General features: G+C 58.1%; 1 protein-coding gene across 2 annotated transcripts in view; it reads left to right on the forward strand.

The window, feature by feature from the left end:
• The window catches only part of FAM53A (family with sequence similarity 53 member A), a 30,452-nt gene extending 16,928 nt beyond the window's left edge, over positions 1–13,524 (forward strand). Inside the window, exons 3-6 of one of the 2 annotated variants that reach the window (XM_032856553.1) lie at positions 1,490–1,544; positions 3,323–3,930; positions 8,373–8,471; positions 12,852–13,524. In XM_032856553.1, the coding sequence (XP_032712444.1) occupies positions 1,490–1,544; positions 3,323–3,930; positions 8,373–8,471; positions 12,852–13,163 (1,074 nt within the window). In that variant the 3' untranslated portion in view covers positions 13,164–13,524. The remainder of the gene's footprint in view (positions 1–1,489; positions 1,545–3,322; positions 3,931–8,372; positions 8,472–12,851) is intronic. The other variant, XM_032856545.1, reaches the window with a different exon arrangement.
• Positions 13,525–20,942: the final 7,418 nt, after the last annotated feature.

A 20,942-nucleotide genomic window follows, 5' to 3' on the forward strand; every position in this document is an offset into this window, starting at 1 on the left:
GCCTTGGGGGTGCTGTGGAGGTCTGGGGTGCTGGGAGGGCCTTGGAGGAGCTGTGGGGGTGTTGAGGTGCTGGGAGGGCCTTGGGGGATACTTTGGGGGTGCTGGGAGGGCCTTGGGGTGTTGGATTGGGAGGGCCTTGGGGGATACTTTGGGGGTGCTGGGTGTTGGGAGAGCCTTGGGGGTACTGTGGGGTTCTGGGGTGCTGGGAGGGCCTTGGGGGGTGCTGTGGGGGTGCTGGGGTGCTGGGAGGGCCTTGGGAGCACTCTGTGGGAGCTGCAGGTCCCTGGGGAGGATTTGTAGTCATAGAGAGGTTTGATTCCTGATGGTGTAAATGACTGGCTTCTGTGTTGACTACTTCCTGGAAGTTAGAGAGCTGCTTCCTCCTTGTGCTGCCTGACCTGGGTCTCAGGTCTTTAGAACTGCTGGTCCCCTGGTCCTCCTCTGGTCGGCCAGGTCTCTCCAGGTCTTTGTAGCCCTGCTTGGTGATGCGGGCCTGGCCCCAGAACAGCATGTGTCTTTGCCAAGGCTGGCTGTTGATGAGCACTTTTTCTGGGTCCTGAATGACCTCTATCCCTTTATGAGAATCAGCAAGGATCTCCTTCTAATTTAGCACCAGTTCAAAGGTCGCAGGGCCTGACCCCTTAGGAAGCTGGCCTCGGGAGAGGTTTTCTGCTCGTGGAGGTGGAAAGGCAGAACCTGTTGAGCAGCTCCAGGACCCTACAGGATGGTTCTATGTCCCCACAGCACCAGGGGCTTGCCCTGGGGACCCGGCCGGATGACGATGGTGCCTCTGGGCCAGGTGGGGAGAGCCCAGAAGAGCAGACAGACACAGGCAAGCGTTACTGACCTGCCAGGCAGCCCCTCTGGTGCCACAGGGAAGATTGCAGCCGAGACACAGAGTTTTGCGGGCTCCAGGGAGACCCCACTGCCTTTAGGGCCTGGCCTGGGGGCTGGTTATGCGTGGGAGAGGGCCTGCGTGGGGAGGCCTTGAGGATGGCCCTGGCTGTGGGAGGTTGCACTATCTGCTAGAGCACACGGGGGCGTGCACGTGGCTTTTGATCTTCTTCCCTCATTTGAGTGTTGTTGGCTTTTAAGAATCTTGATTTAGAAAAAAAGGTATTCTGGGGTCCATGCTTTTCTTTTTTCTTTCTTTTCTTTTTTTTTTTTTTAAGATTTTATTTATTTATTTGACAGAGAAATCACAAGTAGGCAGAGAGGCAGGCAGAGGGAGGGGGAAGAAGGCTCCCTGCTGAGCAGAGAGCCCGATGCGGGGCTCGATCCCAGGACCCTGAGATCATGACCTGAGCCAAAGGCCGAGGCCCAACCCACCCAGGCACCCCTGCTTTTCTTTTTCATTGCCAAAAAGACAGTGTTGGGGAAGATAGAAGGGGTTGCCAAGATGAGACCATCACGTCAGCTTTGACTTGGTGTTGCTGTGTACTCGGCATCTGTCCACGGTGTTCATACTGGCTTTTTTTGTCACTTTCAGCGTTCTGCTGGGGCACTGAACAACAGTGGTCATTTGTTCCCTTTTGAGAGCGATGGTAAGTAAGTGTTGCAAAGCCCAAACCTGTCTTCCTGGGCTTCTGTGGCCACGGGCAGGGGACGGTGTGCAGAGGGCATGAGATGTGGAGCTGGGGTATGGTGCTGACTTCCGTAGCAAAAGCCTGCGGGTGGTGTGTCTCCTGTTGCTGCCGGGGAACGTCACCAGCAGCAGGCCTCTCCCTGCTGGGCTGTAGGTCAGAGCGCGGCCCGGTCTCTCCCTCTGCCAGGCCAGGCCCTTCTGGAGAGGCCCACCCTCTGGGGCCCTGTGGCCACTGAAGGGAGAACAGGGCGGGATTGGGTGCACCTCGGAGGGCGTGTGCATCTCCCATGTGGCCCACGCTGGGCCATCAGTGTGGGTTGGGGCTCAGCACCCTGCCAGGCATGCGCCCCCCGACCATCTAAAATCCACCCTGTGTGACTGTGTAAGTAAGTGTGTGCAGAGCCTGTTGCCCTCTGTTCTCACTAACCTCGGCTCTGGGTTGTGGGCTGTGGCGAAGCCTATTAGCTGGGCTCTGACTTGAGTGTCTGTCCTCCCTCGGCCGGCCCTGTTGACCATGGGTGCTGGGCGGCACTCAGAGGCCACCAGCAAGGGCGCTGTGTTACGTGGCTCTCCAGACTACTGAAGTGAAGGTTATTTACCAAATTCTTTTGTGATCTGGTAGAGGTAGGAGTTTGAGCCCAGCACCAGGCCCTTGGCTCCGTGTCCTCAGTGGGAGTCCATCCTGCACATGGGGCCAGTCCTCAACAGGCATTCCCAGGGGTCTGACCCTGCCTCTTTGCTGCCTAGGGTCACCCCAGGGCCTTGGCCCCTGCCTTTCCCTGCAGGGGTCTTGTCCTGCTCTCTTGGGCCCCACTGCCTCCATGTCCAGGTCCCTAGCTGGTAGTGACTGCGAGTGGCCGCAGTGGTGGGGGCTGCTGAATTGATTATTGGCCAGGTCAATGGGAGTCAGGGTGTTGTGGTGCACCTTGCCTCCACATGAGGAGTCCCAGGAGACCACTCACCTGACTCTGCCCCCAGTGGGGCTCAGGGAGCTGCAAAGCTTTCGACTGCCACCCTGGTGGGTGCATCTGGGCTCTGGGCCCTCAGTGTGTGTGAAGGAGAGTCTGAAGAAGGGCTGGGGTGGGTGGGCTCCTCCTGGGGCATTGGGGCCTGGTGGGCGGAGGGAGCCCCTGTGCTCACATGGTGGGTGCTCACTTGTGGGTCTGCCAGGTGTGGAGCGCTGACCCCGGACACTTGCGTCTTGTGGGAGGCTGGTAGCTGTGGGATGTGAGCATGTGGAGGCTAGGGGTGGGGGTCTCTGGCCCCATGCGTGGTCCCTGCTGCCGTGTGCCGTGGCCATGCCTTGAGGTCCTGGAAGCTGAGAGCTGCCTCCCGGAGAGGAGGGGAGGGGCCCCAGCTGCCAGGAAGCATCGGCCTGGCGGGTCTTGCAGGTGAGGTCGCACACTGGAGGAAGATGTGGCTGCGGACAGGGAAGATGACACCGGGCAAGTCTTTCCATGAAATGAAAGGACGAAAGCGTGCTCTGGTCATTTTCAGGGAATGACTAGCTAGTCTCGTTAACAGGTGTCTTCCTTGGAAAAGTGAGGCCGGCTCCCGGGCTGAGCTGCCCCGGGAAATGCAGGTGGGTCTGGGCCCGAGATGCCATGTCCCCTGGTGTCCACATGGCGTGAGGCTTCATGTCTGGCCACGTCCCCAGCTGAGCCGGGGCTTCAGGGCCTGGCATAGACCGTGCCTGGTCCCCTGCTCACCCATCTCTTCTCTTTTGTGTTTCCTCAGAAGACAGGCGCCCCTGGAAGGTCTTAGGTGGCAGACAGCCTATCGGGAGTCAGACGGTCACGGGCACACGGGGCCCCGACGCAGGCCTGGGGGCCGTGAGCTCCACAGACCTCAGGGAGAGCGCAGGGCCCCCTTTGGCCCCACCAACCAAGCGCCACTGCCGCTCGCTGTCAGAGCCGGATGGGCTGGCCTGCTGCCGCTCCCCCTGGCGCCCCGGAGGCTCCAAGGTCTGGACGCCGGTGTCCAAGAGGCGGTGCCACAGTGGCGGGAGCGCCACCCCTCAGGGAAGCCTGGGGCCCGGCTCCACCTCCCCCCCCGCACCCCAGCCACCCTGGGCCAGCAGCGGCCACACAGACGGCTGTGAGGGCGGCCCGTGCCCCTCCTGGCGGCGCCGCCTGTCCCTGTCCCAGGAGCACCTGGTGGGACTGGGCACAGCCCTGCTGTCCACCAGCAGCAGCCGCTCGTCCACACCCGAGCTGGGCCGGCGGCTGGGCTTGCTCCGGTGTCGCTCACAGCCCTGTGTGCTCGTCGGGAGGAGATGGCGGCGCCGGCGAGAGGAGCGTGCTCGCTGGCCGCGCCCATCCTTGGACTTTCTGAAAATGACCCGGGTGAGGCTCGTCTTGTTTCCTGTGTGCTCGGCCGGTGGCACTGGTCCGGTAGTCTCTGCCCCTCTGCGGGAGCCTGGTGGCCTGGGACGTGCTCTGGGCCTGGCAGGGCTTGAGGCTGCCGTGTCCCCTGCACCAGCCTCTGTGGCCATGCCGCCTGCCTGCCTTGGTGGGGTGCTCACCCTGTGTGCATGTGTGTGCCTGTGCGTGTGTGTGTGCTTATGTGTGTAGATGTGTCAGGGTCCTGGCCCCACGTGTCCCCATGGCTCTTGGGGCCCCTGCCCTCCCTGGAGCGGGATGGCCATGACCACCTTCCAGTGTGGGGAGCCGCGGAGCAGAGCAGTGAGCTGGGGGGCAAGACGGAGCAGACCTAAGTGGGGTCCAGCAGGCAGGGGGGCAGGGCAGCTAGAAGCAGGAGGGCAGGGTGCAGCGTTGGGTGGGGAGCTGAACCCGGCAGCCCCAAGGAAACAAAGCCCAGGAGATGTGAAGCCTGCTTGTCTGTCTTTTTAGAGCGCAAGCAAGAGAGCACGAGCACGTGAGGGGGTGGGTATGGGGGGGCAGAGGGAAAAGAAGAGAGAATCTCCAGCAGATGCCCTTGCTGAGCTCAGAGCCTGACTCAGGGCTCAAGATCACACCCCGAGATCCTGATCTGAGCCAAAACCGAGAGTCAGACGCTCAACCAACTGAGCCCCAGGTGCCCTGCTTGTCTTTCTAAAATATTTTCTGTCATTGTTGGTAGATTGCTGGGTGTCCCCTGCCCCCGTATCCTCGAGGTCCCCTGTGCTGGCCCCTGGATTGGAGAGCCCCTCTACCCGAGTCCCCAGCCTCACCATCCTGTTGGCTTGCTTCACCTGTGTAGCAGCCTTCACGGAGCCCATGCGGCTTCACGCTCAGCGGGGCGGCTCTGCTCTGTCCCCCATTCGCTCTCGCTCCATGGGGCTGTGTCCCCCGCCAGCTCAATGCGCCAGATGAGCCACTTCCCAGCCATCACGTGCTGTTTGTTGGGGGCTCACTGGGATGCCATCTGGGCCTGGGCTGTGTGTTGAGGTGAGCGGACCCGCACATGCCATGTCTCTGGGGCAGTCTGCTGGGACTTCCTGAATTGACATGTTTCTGGGAAGTGGCATTGCATTTAAGGTGTCAATTTGGGGCACAAAGTTGCTCATTGTATCTTTTAGGGCTTTTAAAATGTTTGATGCGTTGGTAGCTGTCTCTTTTATTTCTGATGTTTTGAATAATTAAACGTAAACAGATAGAGGCATTGTGAGCTGTTGTGGTAGCTGATGGACATGTCCCATGGTGACCTGGGGGATGGAGGCCAGCACTGAGCCCATCCATCGGTCCTGCTGCAGCCCCGTCCCTTCCCAGCTCCCGGCCGCCCCTGGTTATGGTCTCTAGTGTGCCGTTCATGGTCAGGGCACACTGTCAGCCCATGTTTCCACTTACACCGCCTCTGGTGCCGGGCATGCAGCCTCCTGCCCATAGGTCTCTGGTCTGCAGATGCCGACAGGGGTCTGACAGTTGGTGCCCCTCTGACACTGGCTGCCATGAGTGCAGACCTTGCAGGCTGAGGGCTCAGGCTCACAAGACCACCCCTGCTTCAGATGCCTCCTGTACCTCCCACCCACCATCTACAAATCGAGGTCGAGGTTCCCACGACCTCCTGCTCAGGCTCGCAGAACTGCGGAAGCACCTGTACTAACTCATGACCCATTTATTATGAAGGACACAACTCATCATCCAGACCAGAGAGACACACAGGGTGAGGTGAGGGGCAGGGGGCGCAGAGCTCCCACCTGCCCAGTCCCCAGATGTGCTCCCCAACCCGGGAGCCCTCCCGCTCCCCTCCATCCCCTGTGCAGGGGTGTTTTATGGAGGCTCCACTGCCCAGATGCGACTTTTGAGATCATTGGCCACTGAGATGGACCACCTCTCTATCCCCTCTCTGTCCCTGGGGGTGGGGGTGGGGGACTTGAAGTCCAACCCACTAAGCCTGGCGTGGTCATTCTGTCCACTGCCCCATCCCAAAGCCGGCTAGGAGTCCCCAGGGGTTATGTTAGTGTAAACCCAGGTGTAGTTGAATGGGGCTCGTTATGAATCACAAAAGACACTGCTTACCCCATCACTCAGGAAGTTCCAAGGGTTTAGGTGGTAGGAACCAGGAATGGCCAAAGGCTAAACCCATACTTCTTGCTGTGTCAGCAGGAATCTGGGAAGGTCACTTGTCTTAACTGGACAAAGAGGTGGAAGCAGCAGCTGATCTGTTAAGGGCTAAGTGGCCAGGTTTGGTGATTCTGATGTTTTGGGCGAGACCTATGGGTTTCTCTCGGGTGCAGTGTTCACCTAGATGTCTCCTACAAGTGGGATGGACACTCATTTGTGGTCAACGTAACGGAAGGGAGCAGGAAACTTAAAAACACTTTTGGAAGTGTGGATGTGACCCTTGAGCACTGGAGGACAGGAAGTGTGTAGGTGGCTGGGGGTGGGCTGCTGGGGGCATGCGTGGGAGGTGGGTAGGGGCCGCCAGGCTCTGGGGGTGGCTGGGGTATGTGTGGGGGCAGGCGGGGACCGCCAGGCTCTGGGGGTGCAAGTGGGGGCGGGCGGGGGCTGCTGGGGTCCGGGGGCACAGATGGGTGGGCAGGGGCTGCCAGGCTCTGTGAGGCGCATGTGGGGCAGACAGGGGCTGCTGGGCTCTGGGGGGCATGCATGGGAGGTGGGCATAGGCTGCTGCCCTCTGGCTGCCGCTGGGGGTGCAGAGGCCCCAAGCATTGCCAGGGGCCACATGTGTTCCCTGATATCTTGTGCACCCTGATGTGCTTTGCTGCTGGGGGCAGGGGGTCCCCTCTAAGAAGCATGTTGCCAGTTGTGGGAAGTGGGCACATCCTGTCAGGTTTGTGGCTGGAAACCCTGAATGTTCCCTTCTCTTGAGGTTTCACATGTACACAAGGCTTCTCAGAACCGGCCTGGGCAAAGCACCATGGGGGAAACTGAGGCAGGGCATGACAGGGTTTGGATGGCTGTCCCGGGGCCCGCCTTCAGACGCGTCTGTTGTCCACGTGAAGGTGCGGCTATGAGCAGGGACAGGAGCTTCTAGGTGGCTCTCGCATCCTTCCTGCGTGTGTGTGCCATGGTCTGATGCTCCTGACATCAGCAGGCCACTTTTGTGCCTTGACTTGAAGCCGGGGGCGGGAGGGTTGGGGGCGGGTAAGAACGTGGGGCCTTTGACTGCAGGCCAGCACTGGATGGCTGAGCAGCCCACTGCCCTGCCCCCTACAGTGGCCACATGGTAGGTCACCCAGTGGCCCCTGAGGCTTGGCTCCGGGCCGCCCTCCTCTGGGCCCAGCAGGGCCTGAGGCTTGGCTTTGGTCAGCGAGGAGGGGACACTGGCTAATCCTTGTTCTGGGTAAGCGACCGTCTCCACAGAAAAACGTAGAGAGTTTTTAATTTTTATTGGCAAAGTTATGTTTCAAAGTTGAAATTAAAACATCATTATAGAAAATGTGCAGATAGTCGTGGTTCCAGCCGAATATAGGAACAGGTGCTAGTTTTTTTGTTTTTGTTTTTTTTGGTTTTGTTTTTGCCTTTGTTTTTATGAAATTATGTGTTTTCAGGGTTTTCAGAAGCCTTTTTAATGTGCAGGACATTCTGAGCCATCTATGGCGTGATCGCAGAGCTGCTCCAGCCTGTGACTCGGACGTGTGGCTCCCTGCCTCTGGGTCAGCGTGGCCTCCATGGCAGACTCAGCCCCCGAGGAGGGCGGGTGTAGTCAGGGTGGGGCAGACGGGGGAATGCACACACTTCCGCTGCCTGGAGCCATGTGCCAGTCTGTGGCACGTGGCATGTGTGGCACGTGCCGTAGCTTATTGGTCACCTGTGGCTTTCTATCAGTTTGTCATCTATGATGTTGGTTCTTGTCTTTATTTTTGTTACACCTAGTCTTTTAGGGGTTTTGGCAGGGACTCTAGCTGTTGACTTCGTGAGGGTCCCCTCATGAGGACAAGGGAACCAACTCATTGTCTGAGTGGACAGCTGGGTGGTGACTCGTGGCATCTCATCCTAAAGTCCCTGGATAGGTTGTTGAACGAGACAGTTGTGAAAGAGAACACAGCCGGCAAGCAGTGGGTGGCCTGGGGTTGAACACGCGGGGGTGTTCATGGACTTTCCACGCCCACCTAGACAAGGGTGGGCAGAGGCCTGAGCCCCTGCAGGGCGGAGGAGGGAGACCCCGTCCTCCGGATCAGGCAGCGTAGGGGTGGCTGGTGGGGGGCTGCCCGGGGACACGTGGGTGAGTGGGTCCTGCAGGCGGAGGGACCCCTGGTTCTTCAGGCTGTTGTGGTTACTGGAGACCTGGAACTTATTGAACAGACCGTGGCATCCACGGCCCGAGAGTCAGGGACTCAGCTTGCCATCCTGTGGCTGGGGTCACGTCTTGTCTGCTCCAGCAGGCTTGCTGTGGCACTCCCTGGGGGCTTGCAGCAGAAGGGGCGCTGGAGAATGTGCGGGTCTGCAACTGTCACCACTCTCCACGAGGCACAGCCAGCGAGGTGTGTCGGCGCATGTGTGTGCACGGGGCGGTGGGGGGGCTTTCTCTGCTACCCACTGGCATTTGGGGTGGGCAGCCCGGGCTGTGTCGGGACGCCTGCAGTGTGGGGCTTGTCCTCTGTCTGCTTAGGGGCTGTTCCTGCCCCATCTGCGAGTCTCAGTTTGAAAACTTGATCCTTTCATTTATGCGTTAGCGTCGGGGTGTCACATCTGCTGTCCTTTAACTTTTCTCCTTTCCTTGCTCCGTTAGCAGGTTATTTTGTTACTTACAGTTAGGTGGGAGGTGAGGCTATGAGCACTGCACCGCTCTATGGGCAGAGGGATGTTGTTATCCTTGTGGTGACAGCAGGCCCAGGGTTACACTCTGGTCCCCACTTTACATCAGAGGTGGGCGCCGGGGTTAGGTGTCAGGTGTGGGTACTGGAGTTAGGTGTGGGCACCGGGGTCAGGTGTGGGCGCCAGGGTCATGTGTCAGGTGTGGGCTCTGGGCTCAAGGGTCAGATGTCGATGGTGGGGTCAGGTGTGGGCACCAGGGTCCAGAGCAGATGCTAGGGTCAGGCATGGGCACCAGGTCAGGCACAGTGTGGGACACACAGGCCCAATGGCTGGGGCACTGGGAGTGTGCAGGTCCTGGGCATGAGGTAGGGGGAAGGTTGTGGGAGTGGGTGCCCCTCAGGCCACTGCAGGCTTCTCCTGTGGGGTCAGCACAGATCTTTGAGTGGTGACGGGAGCGTCCCCAGAGGCCCCAGGCAGCCCAGCTCGTGCTCTCTGGGTGGTGTGGGTGGGAGGTGTCCAGGTGTGTGTGTAGTCCAGCTCCGCACTGGCCCTCTCCACACATGTGGGCACCTTTCCTTGCTGTGGTGTTATTTAGGGGAGCAGTCTTCTTGGGTGGAGCCTGCCAGTGGGGGAGGTTTGGGAGACTGTGTGAATCCAAAAGTATTTCTGTCCTGTTCTCCGTGGAGCAGTTCCTTTGGGCTCAGGGGGCACTGCTGGCTGCCTTCTGGGCCAGTGTTGCTGCGAGGCAGGTGGTGCGGCTCGGACTTCCTCTCTGCCCTTCGCACTCTGGGGCTTCTGGGTGACAGACCTGGTGTGTCTGTTTTGTGGACGGTGCCGTGTGCGGGGCTGCATCAGGTAGTTTCCTGGATTGTGGGGTGGGGGATTGGGTCAGCGTGCACATTCACTGGCCCTCCCTGCCTTGGTGCCCGCAGCCTCCAGGACCCCAGCTGTCCAGACGTCGGGGCTCCTGTAGGCCATGGATTCCCTGCTTGTCCTGCTTCAGGGCTGGAGCCCTGTCTCCAGGGATGCTGGCAGTGGATTTGGGTTTGGGGCTGTTTCTCACCCCTGTACTGCCTGCTCCTCCATACTGTCCTTTCTGGTTTCCAGCCTTACTTGTCTTCCCTGTTAGAGGCCACGGATGTTCTGTGACACTTCATGTCAGTTGGGCTTTGGACCAGAGGCTCTGTCTTGTGGGTGTGGCCCTCTGGCCTAAGGTTTTTGGGGGTGACCTGAGTCTCCCACATGCTGGGAGCGCCCATCTCTGAGTTTGCTGTGGGGTCAGGTTCCATGGAGAACATATCCGGTCCCCACCAGGGCAGGCTGGGAGCTGATGGGACTCTGTGCTCAGGGTGTAGATGTCCGCTAGGCATCTGTTTGCCCGTGTTGTCCCTCCCCCAGGCTGAGACCCACCAGTCCTTGGTGTCCTGGACCGTCCCCACCCCTGTGCTGGCCCGTAAGTAGGGGCAGGGTCGAGGGATCCCATTGCTTCCCAGCCAGCTTCCTCATTCCAGCTCTCTCACCCAGCACACTCAGACACACTCAGCACCCCTGCACACACGTGCACCTGCTGGTGTACACCCCATGTGTGATGTGGACCTTCAAAGCCCTGCAGGCCTCTGTGGCTTGAGCCAGGCCAGCCTCCTCCCTCAGCTGGCCGAGGACGGCACTTGGGTTTGCCATGTGGGTCCACGTGGGGCTTCTTGTTGCTGGGCGTCTCTATCTCTCTCCACAGCCAGAGCCCTGGTTGGACCAGTGCTCGTGGGTGCTGGGCTCCAGGCGCCTGCAGGCAGCTGGGCCCCCCCAACCGGGATTCCTCCTTGGCCCTGGCCTTCAGGATGGCTGGGGCCCTGTGGGCCCCAGGGGTAGGGTCTGGTCTGGCTGAGCAGAGGCACGAGGAGCCCCCCGCCGCCGTGGCTGAGGCTGTGCCGTCCAGGAGTGCAGGTCCGCATGCCGTGGTTTGGAGACGGCTTGATGCCTCAGTGGGTGCCCATGGGGCTGGCTGTGTCCTGGAAAGTCCTTGAAGGGAACTTGGGATGGCTCACGGGTGCCTCTCTGTTTTCTCTTCAGAGTCTCGCTGCTTAGCGGGCGCTGCGATGTTGGCTTGGGGTGGTGGAGGCACTGGGCGCCGGCTCGTACCCCCAGGAGGTCAGAGCCTGGCTCTGGGGCTGCGGCATCCCTGCGGATGGCACACAAGCTGGGGGACCCTTTCAAATCGAGAACCCCTCATTTATAATTAAAGTCTTGACGTTCGACTTTGGAAAAAACATAGTTTATGTTTATCTGCTTCAGTGGGTGACCTGAAACTAGAGTGACGATAGCAGTGGCGGAACTGTCCAGGCAGAGGGTCACATGTGGCCACGTGGCCCCAGCCACCCCGAGGGGGCCTTATAGCCTGGCTGCCCGTTGTCCCCAGTGTTATGTGGGGGTGCACCCCGGGCACGCGGCTGATGCCAAATGTGGGTCATAGCTCTGCGTGTGTGGCTTCATCAGCGGCCGCTACATCTCCCAGGGAGCCTGAGTGGCCATGCACAGAACCTGCTGCTTTCCAGCTGCCACCCGTGGGTGGGCTCCCGGCCCAGCGACAGAGGCCCTTTCTGCAGCGGTCCTTCCGCCACTGTCCAGCCACTGCTGGCTCACGTGTGTGCCATGGGGTTGGGGGCCAGGCAAGAGCCCAGCCAGGCTACAGAGACAGGCCGTGTACTCAAGGAGTGACCCTCACGGTCACATCCACCTCAATTTGAATAAAGAAGTTATTTCATGAGCCCTTGTTCTGTGAGCAGACTGTATGACCAGTTGCATCTTTAAGGATTGAATCATTAGAATTTTACTTTTCTGTGGCTTAAATATTATAGAACAACAAGGAAAGTCTGGCTGTTTCCTAGAGCCAAATAGTTTCCTTTTTTTTATTTAAGTATTTTATTTATTTATTTGACAGAGATCACAAGTAGAGAGGCAGGCAGAGGGGGGGAGAGGAGGATGCAGGCTCGCCACTGAGCAGAGATCCTGATGTGGGGCTCGATATCAGGACCCTGAGATCATGACCTGAGCTGAAGGCAGAGGCTTTAATCCACTGAGCCACGCAGGCACCCCCAAATAGTTTCCTTAAAAGTGCTGATTTCAAAGAGGATTTCTACTCTCCTAAGGGGCAAGTGTTTGTTTACTTGAATTCATGGTGGGACAGTTTCTAGGAAATTTTCTGGCCAAGGAAATGGTCTGTTAGGAGGCAGGTCCCGGCTCTGGAAAGTTTGGGACTTGGCTGCGTGGCATTGTTTCGGCTTGTGCTCTGGGCTCCCAGATGTAGGTGCCAGGGCCCCGGTGAGAGTGTGGGAGTGGCTGCATCCCCAGGACCCACCCCCTTCTGTGTGCTACAGGTGACCTTCTGGGACCCTGAATCACGTGCTGACCCCTGTGTGGGGGCGGGTCAGAGGGGAGCCTGACCCCAGAGTCGCTGAGGTCACAGCTGGGCAGGTGGGAGGCTTCTCCAGCTGAGGGGTCTGCACACAGTGGACCCCATGCAGGTGCTGCCCCAGAATGCAGGGCTGGGAGTTTGGGACAAGGCCAGGGGGTGGTGTTGGTGTTGGGGAGACGGGGCCTGACTGGGCCAAGGGGGCTGCTGTTGTGTGTGGTCTGGAGGTGGGCCTTGGCTAGGCGTGAAGGGGAGGAGGCAGCACACGCTCCCAGTTCCTGGGTCAGGAACCCTAAACAGGGCTGGGGGGCCTGCTGGATCTTAGGTCCCTTGTGGAGTAGCTGAGGTGTGGGGGGGTGCCACTTGAGTGGGCAGGGCTCTGTTTGCAGCTGGGGGAGAGCGCTGGTGTTGGACAGGATGGCTCTGGGCGCCTCCGTCTCTAACAGCACAGGGAAGATTTGGCTGGAGGGCTGGGGGAGGCAGTGCCAGCCCATCTGGGGAGTGGGTCTCAGTGGTGCAGATTCCTGGGTCAGCGCTGGAGGCCTGTCACCCTGGGCAGGCTTGAATGTGGTATGTGGGTGACACACAGGGAACCCAAGATGCTTTATGTGAATGTGGGGATCTGTTTCTGGGTCACTGGGACACTGCCTCCCGTGTAACCCTGTGGAAATGCTTTAAGCCTGTATCTTTTCTGTTGCAGACTTTAAAAAATTCAAAAAGCCTTTGCTCCCTTGATTATGAAGATGAAGAGGAGGATGACAGCCAGGGGAAGCTGGCCCCGTATGACCCACATGGCCTCATGGGTGTCGTCACGCCCGGCTCCAGCCCATGGAGCGTGCACCCCAGCCCCCGCTGCACTGGCCCTGGCCCCTGGGCCTCTTGGGAGCCTGTGGCCGCTGAGGGTGAGGGCGGCAGCGGCGGGGACCCCAGTGATGGGGATAGCGTGGGGGAGGAGGGTGCCTTTCCTCCTGGCCGTGGCGAGCTGGACCTGGGGCAGATTGAGAGCAACTGACCCCAGGCGGGCAGGGCGGGGGTCCGGGCTGGCAACGGACAGAAGCTGGGCTACGCAGAACTTTGAACAATAGGTATAATTTTTATCCAGTCTTTCCTAAAGAAGTATTTTGGATTTTTATGGCCGTTACAGTTCTGGAGAAAGCTGCTCTATTTTGAATGAGTTTTTGGAAGGGCGTTCTATGAAATGGGAGCTGTCGGCTGATGGTAGAGTGGGCGTGTGTCCCTTTTCTGAAATCCCTGCCATGCAGGGCACGGGGGGCCGTGGGTGCTGCCTGGCCCACCGCGGCCAGTTTCCTGCCAGCTCTTCAGAGCTTGGACAGTGGTCTGATTTCAATAAAAGGAGTTTGCTTCCCCACGTTTATTTCTGGCTGAAAGCCGTCGGGCCTCGAGCCTGTGGGTCTCACACAGCACAGGGATTTCATTTAATAAAATGGGGGATTTCTGCCCAAGACACTGACCTCAGGAGGTTTGAGTAGGGGGGTACGGTTTGTGGTAGTGGAAGAAAACACTGATAACCTTTGGAGACATTTTCTTGATTTATTCACGCCAAAGAACATTTCCCAAGGTCACAGCCATTCACAGCGGCCACCGTCCCTGGTGCAGATATAGATGGAAGGTGCCGGTCTGCAGGACGCTGGGCTTTCTGGGGCCTGCCCGCCAGCCCATTCTCTGCAGGATGGGGGGTCCTTTGGCCCACTGACCTGGCCACGTGGTTATGTCCCACCGCACCGGGGCTGACACATGCATTCGCGGAGGTCGGAAGTGGCCATTATGGTTTCTCCAATGACTGTGGAAGAACTCTTTTCCTCCCACCCTGGGTTGTAGTCTGAGGGTCCCTGAGACTCTGGGGGTGCTCAGTTCATCTTGTTTGCTCCCTGGAGGGCCTCCTGAGGGAGCAGGCACTCTGAGTCTCAGCAGTTGTGCTCTGGCCATATGGGTGCAGAAAGCTGCCCGTGTTTTGTTCTAGAATAGTCCACTTGTCCAGTTAGTGGCTCTCAACCATGGGGGAGTTTAGAAAACACTGGCGTCTGGGCTCCTCCGGGGTGTCGCCCGCACGGGATGGGGATGGGAGTTGTTGGGAGGTGTCCGGGTTTAACCCAAAGAGGAGAGAGAGATGATGCAGGTGTGGCAGAGCTGTCCCCCCTGCCCCAGGACACCGAGTCACCCTTGGTCCTCAGTGGCCTCTGGGGCTGGCAGACCTTTGGCCATGTAGTCTGGAGTGGGATCAAAGCCAGCAGGACACCTGCAATGCCAAGGAACTTTTGGGGTCATGCAGGTGCCCACGGGTGTCATCGGCGTCCCCAGAGCCAGCACCTCGCCAGGCAGGAGGGGGAGGGGCCCAGAGAGCCTCCGGGACCCATAGGCAGGCCCTTGGTGGGCATGTGACCTGGGTCTCAGGTGGGGGGAGATGGGAGGGGGCCTCGGGGGGACAACATGGAAGGGTACCGGGCTGCTAGACGGTCCTCCCAGGTGAGTCCTTGGCTGCTGCTGGCTGGGGGTCCCGGGCTGGGAAAGGACAGGAGAGCATCAGAGACAGAGGGTATGGACTGTGAGTGGGAGCAGGTCCAGGTGGCCCCCAGACTGGGGACTTTTGGGGAAGGGGGGGTGGGGGGATGTAGGGCTCCTCACATCCAGCAGGCTGGGAGAGTGCCAACCGCTTGTCAGTGTCTAGCTCTGTGGGGGGGCAGTCGGGATAGAGCAGGCAGGGGAGGGCCGGACCAGGTAAGGTCCGGCAGTGGCACGAGTGTGGACATGGCAGGGCCATTCATCCCCTGCGCCATGGAGAAAGCTTGCTATCCCTGGTGCTGACCCTCCCAGGGTACAACTCTGGATCAGCCCAGTGTCCCCTCCTGTGGGGCGGTGGGCTGGCTTGGAGGGGCTCCCCAGCTCAGTCCCCCTGGAAGCAGCCCCTCATCTGGGGCTGCCCCCACCCCAGGGCTCCTGCTCTTCCCCTGGACCCTGTCCCCTCTCCTGGGCCCTCCCCACTCCAGGCCTCCTAGTGCAGGGGGTGTTGGCTTCCGATAGGGTGCTAAGGCTGGGAGATGGGAGATGGGGCCTCTTGGCTGAGAAGCTGGACAGCAGCCACCCTCCACTTGCCCTCACAGCCCAGGCTCCCTGTATCCTCTGTCCAAGGCTTCATCCATCACCCTCCACACTCCCCCAGAGACCTCCCCCCAACCTTGAGGGTTGGCCTTACTCTTGGGGCCAGTGCCTGCACCCTCCCTTTGGCCTCAGTGTCGCCTGCTGAGCGACCTCCAGAGACCAGGCCAGGGAAGGCAGCCGTTGGGGATGGGTGGGCCCTGAGCCCCCTGTCCACAGCCCCAGCCACCTATCTGCTGGCCTGTGCACGGGGCCCTCATGGCCGTGGTCCTGGCCAACTATGCACCTGCCCACCAGGCGGCTCAGGAGGCTCTGAGGGAGGAGGCATGGCCAGGGGCCTTGGCCATGATGGGCAGTGCTGGGGCCAATGGGGCTAGCCCCCTTTGTGTGCAGGGCTCTCATCCCTTGTTCTGGGCTTTCCCTGGCCACCTCTGCCTGTCTGCCAGTGCCCAGACCCTGCAGACCTTCTGCCTCCCTACTGGCTGGAGCGAGGTGACAGAGGGCAGTGGTGGCCGGGGGCAGGTGTCTGCAGCTCTTGCCTTTCTACCCAGCGGGAGAGACGATGCTTTCACCTTCTGTGAAGACACGGGTTGTGACCCCCTGCCTGTCTGACCTCTGGGTGGAAGAGGACACCCCCCGCCCCGGAGGACCCCATGCTGGTCCCAATGGCCTCCTGACACCTGGCCAGGGACACAGATGCAGACCCCTCTGTGGAAACATCAGAGAACCAGGTCTCGGGGCCCCCATCTTGCTCGTTTGGCAGATGTTGCTAAATGACTGTGGGACGCCAATACAGGCCTGGGGAGGTGAGGGACAGGCGCTGGTGTGGGCCTGGGGAGGAGGGACGGGTGCTGGCATGGGCCTGGAGAGGTGAGGGATGGGTGCTAGCGAGGACCTGGGGAGGCAAAGGACCAGCACTGTCAGGAAGTTGGTTCCACCGCATGCACAGCTCCAGGAGGGGAGCAGCCTGGGGGCTCCAGGGTGGCCTGGGACTTGGGGGGAACAAGGGTCCAGATGCCCTGCCTAATGCACTATCTGAAAGTGGACAAAGACAGCCCATGAGCCGAAGGGAAACCTACAAACTATTTCCAGAAGTTATATGCTACAACAAAACCTGACAAAATTCCAAGCAGAAATCCACAAATCCGACCTAGCTGGAGGGTTTTATTCATCCCCTTGTAGCAGTTACGGGGACCCCAAGAGGAAACAGTACGGACGTACAGGATTTGATCACCCAGCGGGTGAGCCCCAGCCCATCAGCGGAGCCCCTAGCAAGGGGGTGGGTGCTGCCAGGACTCGGCCCTGGGGAGGCCAGAAAGAAAATATCTGTGTAGTTCCAGGCACCCATATCACACAGACTGTTTTCTTGCCATACCCCAACAACAAAAAGCAAACAAAACCTCCTGTGTTTGGGAAATTTAAAAAATGCACTTTATGTAACTCATTGACCAAAGAAGAAATCAACGTAAGGGTTAGACAATACTTAGTACTGAATGATCCTGAAAATGGTACACATATCAAAACTTGTTAAATATATCTTAGGTTGTAGAAGGAAGAACATCTAAAGCCTACATGATTATATTAGAAAAAATGAGTGGGAAGTGAGCCAGCCTAGCTTCCAACTGAAGAACGAGGCAGAGGTCAGCAAATGTCCTTGAAAGGAAGGAAGTATTTTGGATTTTGAGGAGCGCAGGTGGTGTCTGTCCTTACCCCACTCCCCGATTTCATCCCTGCACTGTCATCTGCTGACCCCCGACTGTGGGGAATGAAAGAGAAAAGTCAAAGGGAAAAGTGGGAGCGCGATCCTGAGAGCAGGCGATGAGAAGGCAGCTTGAGGAGACTGCTTTGCCAGACTGGATGTGGGGAGCTGCACCGGGAAGGGCTGGGGGCCAGATAGGTTGTCCTCGGTAGGTGGAGGAGCTGCTCAGGCCGTGAGGAGAATGGGGCTGGTATGAGTGACGTGGAAGGAATGGACACGTTCCTAGAAGAAGGGCATCAACAGGTGAGTGGAGAAGAGAGGGACGTCAGGGCTGGTCCTGGACCATGCTGTGTGACGAGAAGCTGTGGTTCAACACCTTCCTGTGTGGAAAGCACCAGCACAGGCTGACTTTTGAGGCCAGTCTCGAGAAATACGCAAGTGTGACCCTGATATGGAATTGGACACGGGCAGGGATGAGGGTGGTAGGGGCTGCTGATGGCCGACTACTGACCACTGTGGCCACAATGGTGGAGAAGCCCCCAGGGTGGGCCTCTGAGAGCCTCCTCTCCCTGCTCCCCTGCCCGCCCTTCTAGGTGGCTGGAGGGGACTGGGGCACCAGGGATGGAGCCCACAGGGCCCTGGGGAGCCTCAGCTGGGCCCGCCTGGGCAGTGGGCCCTGAAGGCACCCTTCCCACTCACTCTCTTGCCGCCTGCACAGCCTCCCGTGTGCGTGAAGAAGTTCAGGGCGCTCCCACTGTGCCCCAAGTTCAAGGTCATGGGCAAGCAGGGTCTGGCTCCTGCAGCTTTCATCCCCACCCTCCAGACAGTGGGGGAGGAGGCCCTGGTCCGCTCACAGGGGTGTCAGCCCATGGAGCCAAGCCCCTCACTCCCTCTCCCTGTGCCTGTGACCTTGGCCCCCAGTAGGGGCCAAGTCCTCTCGATTTCAGCCCTGGCATCATGTCAGACAGGAAGCCTGAACCAATCCCCCAACGTCCAGTCACATGCTTTTTCTAATTGCCTGCAGCTGTGGATATGGCTTCTTTAAGCCTTGTTAAGTTACTTTTGTTAATTTATATTGTCCTAGAAAATGGCCCATTTTATCGAGATCTGACGTGTTGGCTTGTCACTCTGCGCCTCTGCCCCCCTCCCCCTCCCTGTGCGTGGCCCTCGCGGCCCCACTTCTCCCACTCTCTGGTTGGAGGTTGCTTTATTTTGTTTCTTTATTTTGAGGACCGGCTCTTGGATTTACTGATGAGTTCTTCCATTTTTCTTGTTTCCAATTCATTAATTCGCCTTTATCTTTACCCCTCCTGCTCCCGTGGATTTACTTTATTGTTCCATTTTCCCTCCTCATGTCAAATGTTTACGGTGTTTATTATCAGTCTTGCTTGCTCAGTAGTAAAAGCATTTAGGGTTGTGAATTCTCCACCGGGCCCTCCTGAAGCCAGCTCCGCGGGTGTGTGGCCTCTCTCTCCTGGACGGCTGTAAATCCCGCCCCGGCAACTTCTACTTACTCTCTGACTTGGGAGTTATTTAGGGGAGTGCTTCTGAATTCCCAGCTCCTCCTGCTTCTCTCTTAGCTCCTTGGATTAATTTTTGGGCTGGTGGCATTGGTTTAGGTAGTGAGGGCTGCAGGCACGTAATGGTTTGGGTTGCAGTGAGGCACACGCAGGCACGTGCACACACGCCCGGCCTGCCGCTCTGCCCTTGTGACCACACACACACGCGTGTGCATGTAGCCTGTAGTGTGTTCTGTGGTTCCTGACCAGGCTGCTGCTCCCCGGTCAAGAGTGTTCATGAGAGGACCGCAGGCCCTTGTCCTCACTCCAGTTTTGCCCTCTCTCCTGGGTCTCCAGTGTGGTCTGGGCCGCACATGGTGGTCTGGCAGGCCGGCATCCTCATGATGGAGCTGGAATCTTTGCTGTGCCCACTACAGACACTGCTGACCCCACACAGTATGCTTGAGGCCGGATGGCCAGGTCTGCTGCGGACAGGGCCCTGCGGCATCTGAAGGGCCTGGCATTGACAGGCCCGTCTGGGGCTCACATCGTTGAGGAGTGGCCGGAGCAGGTGTGAGGAGTGCTGGAGAGGCACCGGGCAGTTTTCATACAGAAAGTTCCATTTAATTCCTAGTTTGCTAATTACACGAAATTGTGAGTAGATGCTAATTTTATTATTTTTATCCATCTATTGAGATGATCATATGATAGTTCCTCTTCAGTCTATATATGAGTTTTCTAGGACTGCTGAAACAATGGCCATGGCCACAGGGGACATGGATTCTCTCAGAGCCCTGGGGGCTGGGGGGTCTGAGATCCAGGTGTGGGTGGGTGGGTTCCCTCTGAGGCCTCTCCCTGTGCTGTGGAGACAGCCATCCTCTCCTGTGTCCTTAGGTGGTCATCTTTCTGTGTGTGTGTATCCTAATCTTTTCTTATAAGGACAGCAGTCAAATTGGATTAGCGCCCACCCCAGTGTCCTCATTTTACCTGAACCACTGCTTTAAAGACCCTACCTCCAATGTTTACATTGTAGCAACATACACACAACATGAAATTTATCGCTGTGACCTTTTTAAGTAAACAATTCAGCGGCATCAGTCATGTTCACAATGTTATGAACAGCCTCCCCCACCTCCAGAACTTTCTTCTCTTCCCAAACTGCCCCCAAGAAACACGAGCTCCCCATCTCTTCCCGTCCCCCAGCCTGACATCCACCATCCACACTGTCTCTATCATCTGACTCCTCTGGGGACTCAAAGAAATGGGGTCACACAGTGTTGTCCCTTTGTGGCTGCTCATGGCACTGAGCACAGTGTCCTCGGGGTCCATCCCTGTGGGGGCAGGTGTCAGAATGTCCCTCCTGTTTAAGGCTGGAGAATGTTCCATTGTGTGGGTTGTGTGTCTGTTTTATCCATCTGTCCTTCCATCCTTTTATCTGTCCAACTGTCTGTCCTCCATCTGTCCATCCATCCATCCTTCCATCCATCCTTCCATCCATCCATCCATCCATCCTTCCATCCATCCATCCATCCATCCTTCCATCCATCCATCCATCCTTCCATCCATCCATCCATCCATCCACCCATCCTTTTTTTTTTTAAAGATGTTTAAAAAAAAGATTTTTAAAAAGATTTTATTCATTTACTTGACAGAGATCACAAGTAGGCAGAGAAGCAGGCAGAGAGAGAGAGAGGGAAGCAGGCTCCCCACTGAGCAGATCCTGATGTGGGGCTCGGCCCCAGGACCCTGGGATCATGACCCGAGCCGAAGGCAGAGACTTTAACCCACTGAGCCACCCAGGTGCTCCCACCCATCCATCCTTCTATCTCTCTATCCATCCACCCATCTGTCTATCCATTTGTCTCTCTATCCATCCTTCCATTTGTCCATCATCTATCCATCCATCCATCTACTGTCCATCCAGCCATCCAGCCATCCTTCTATCTCTCTATCCATCCACCTGTCCATCCTTCCATTTGTCCATCATTTATCCATCCATCCATCTACTGTCCATCCATCCATCCATCCATCCATCTGCCTGTGGACACTCAGGTGCCTCCCTGCCTCAGCTGTGGGGCCTAACACTGCCATGATTGTGGGGGTGGGAGCATCTCATTGAGACCCTGCTCTCCGTTCTCCAGGGAACACGCCCTGATGTGGAACAGCTGGACCTTGGACTCATCCTGGATCCTCCACACTGTTTTCCATGGCGGCGGTGCACGGGGCTCCCGTTTGCCCACGTCCTCACCACGGCTTGTTGGTGTCTGCTCCTCCGAGAGCAGCCGTCCTGCAGGCTGTGACGTGGGGGTCTGTGGAGTTTTTTTTACTGTTTATACTGAACGCCTGTGTTATAGTAAGAAATTTATTGAGACTTTATGTCCTAACATGACCAATTTTTATAGATATTCCACTGTGCTCGAAAAGAAAGTATATTCTAGAAATGTGTGCAGCATTGCGCATGTGTCTGTTAGGTCTGGAT

Source organism: Lontra canadensis, unplaced genomic scaffold (genome assembly GCF_010015895.1).
Source record: "Lontra canadensis isolate GAN:19392208 unplaced genomic scaffold, GSC_riverotter_1.0 scaffold1, whole genome shotgun sequence".
NCBI lineage: Eukaryota > Metazoa > Chordata > Mammalia > Carnivora > Mustelidae > Lontra > Lontra canadensis.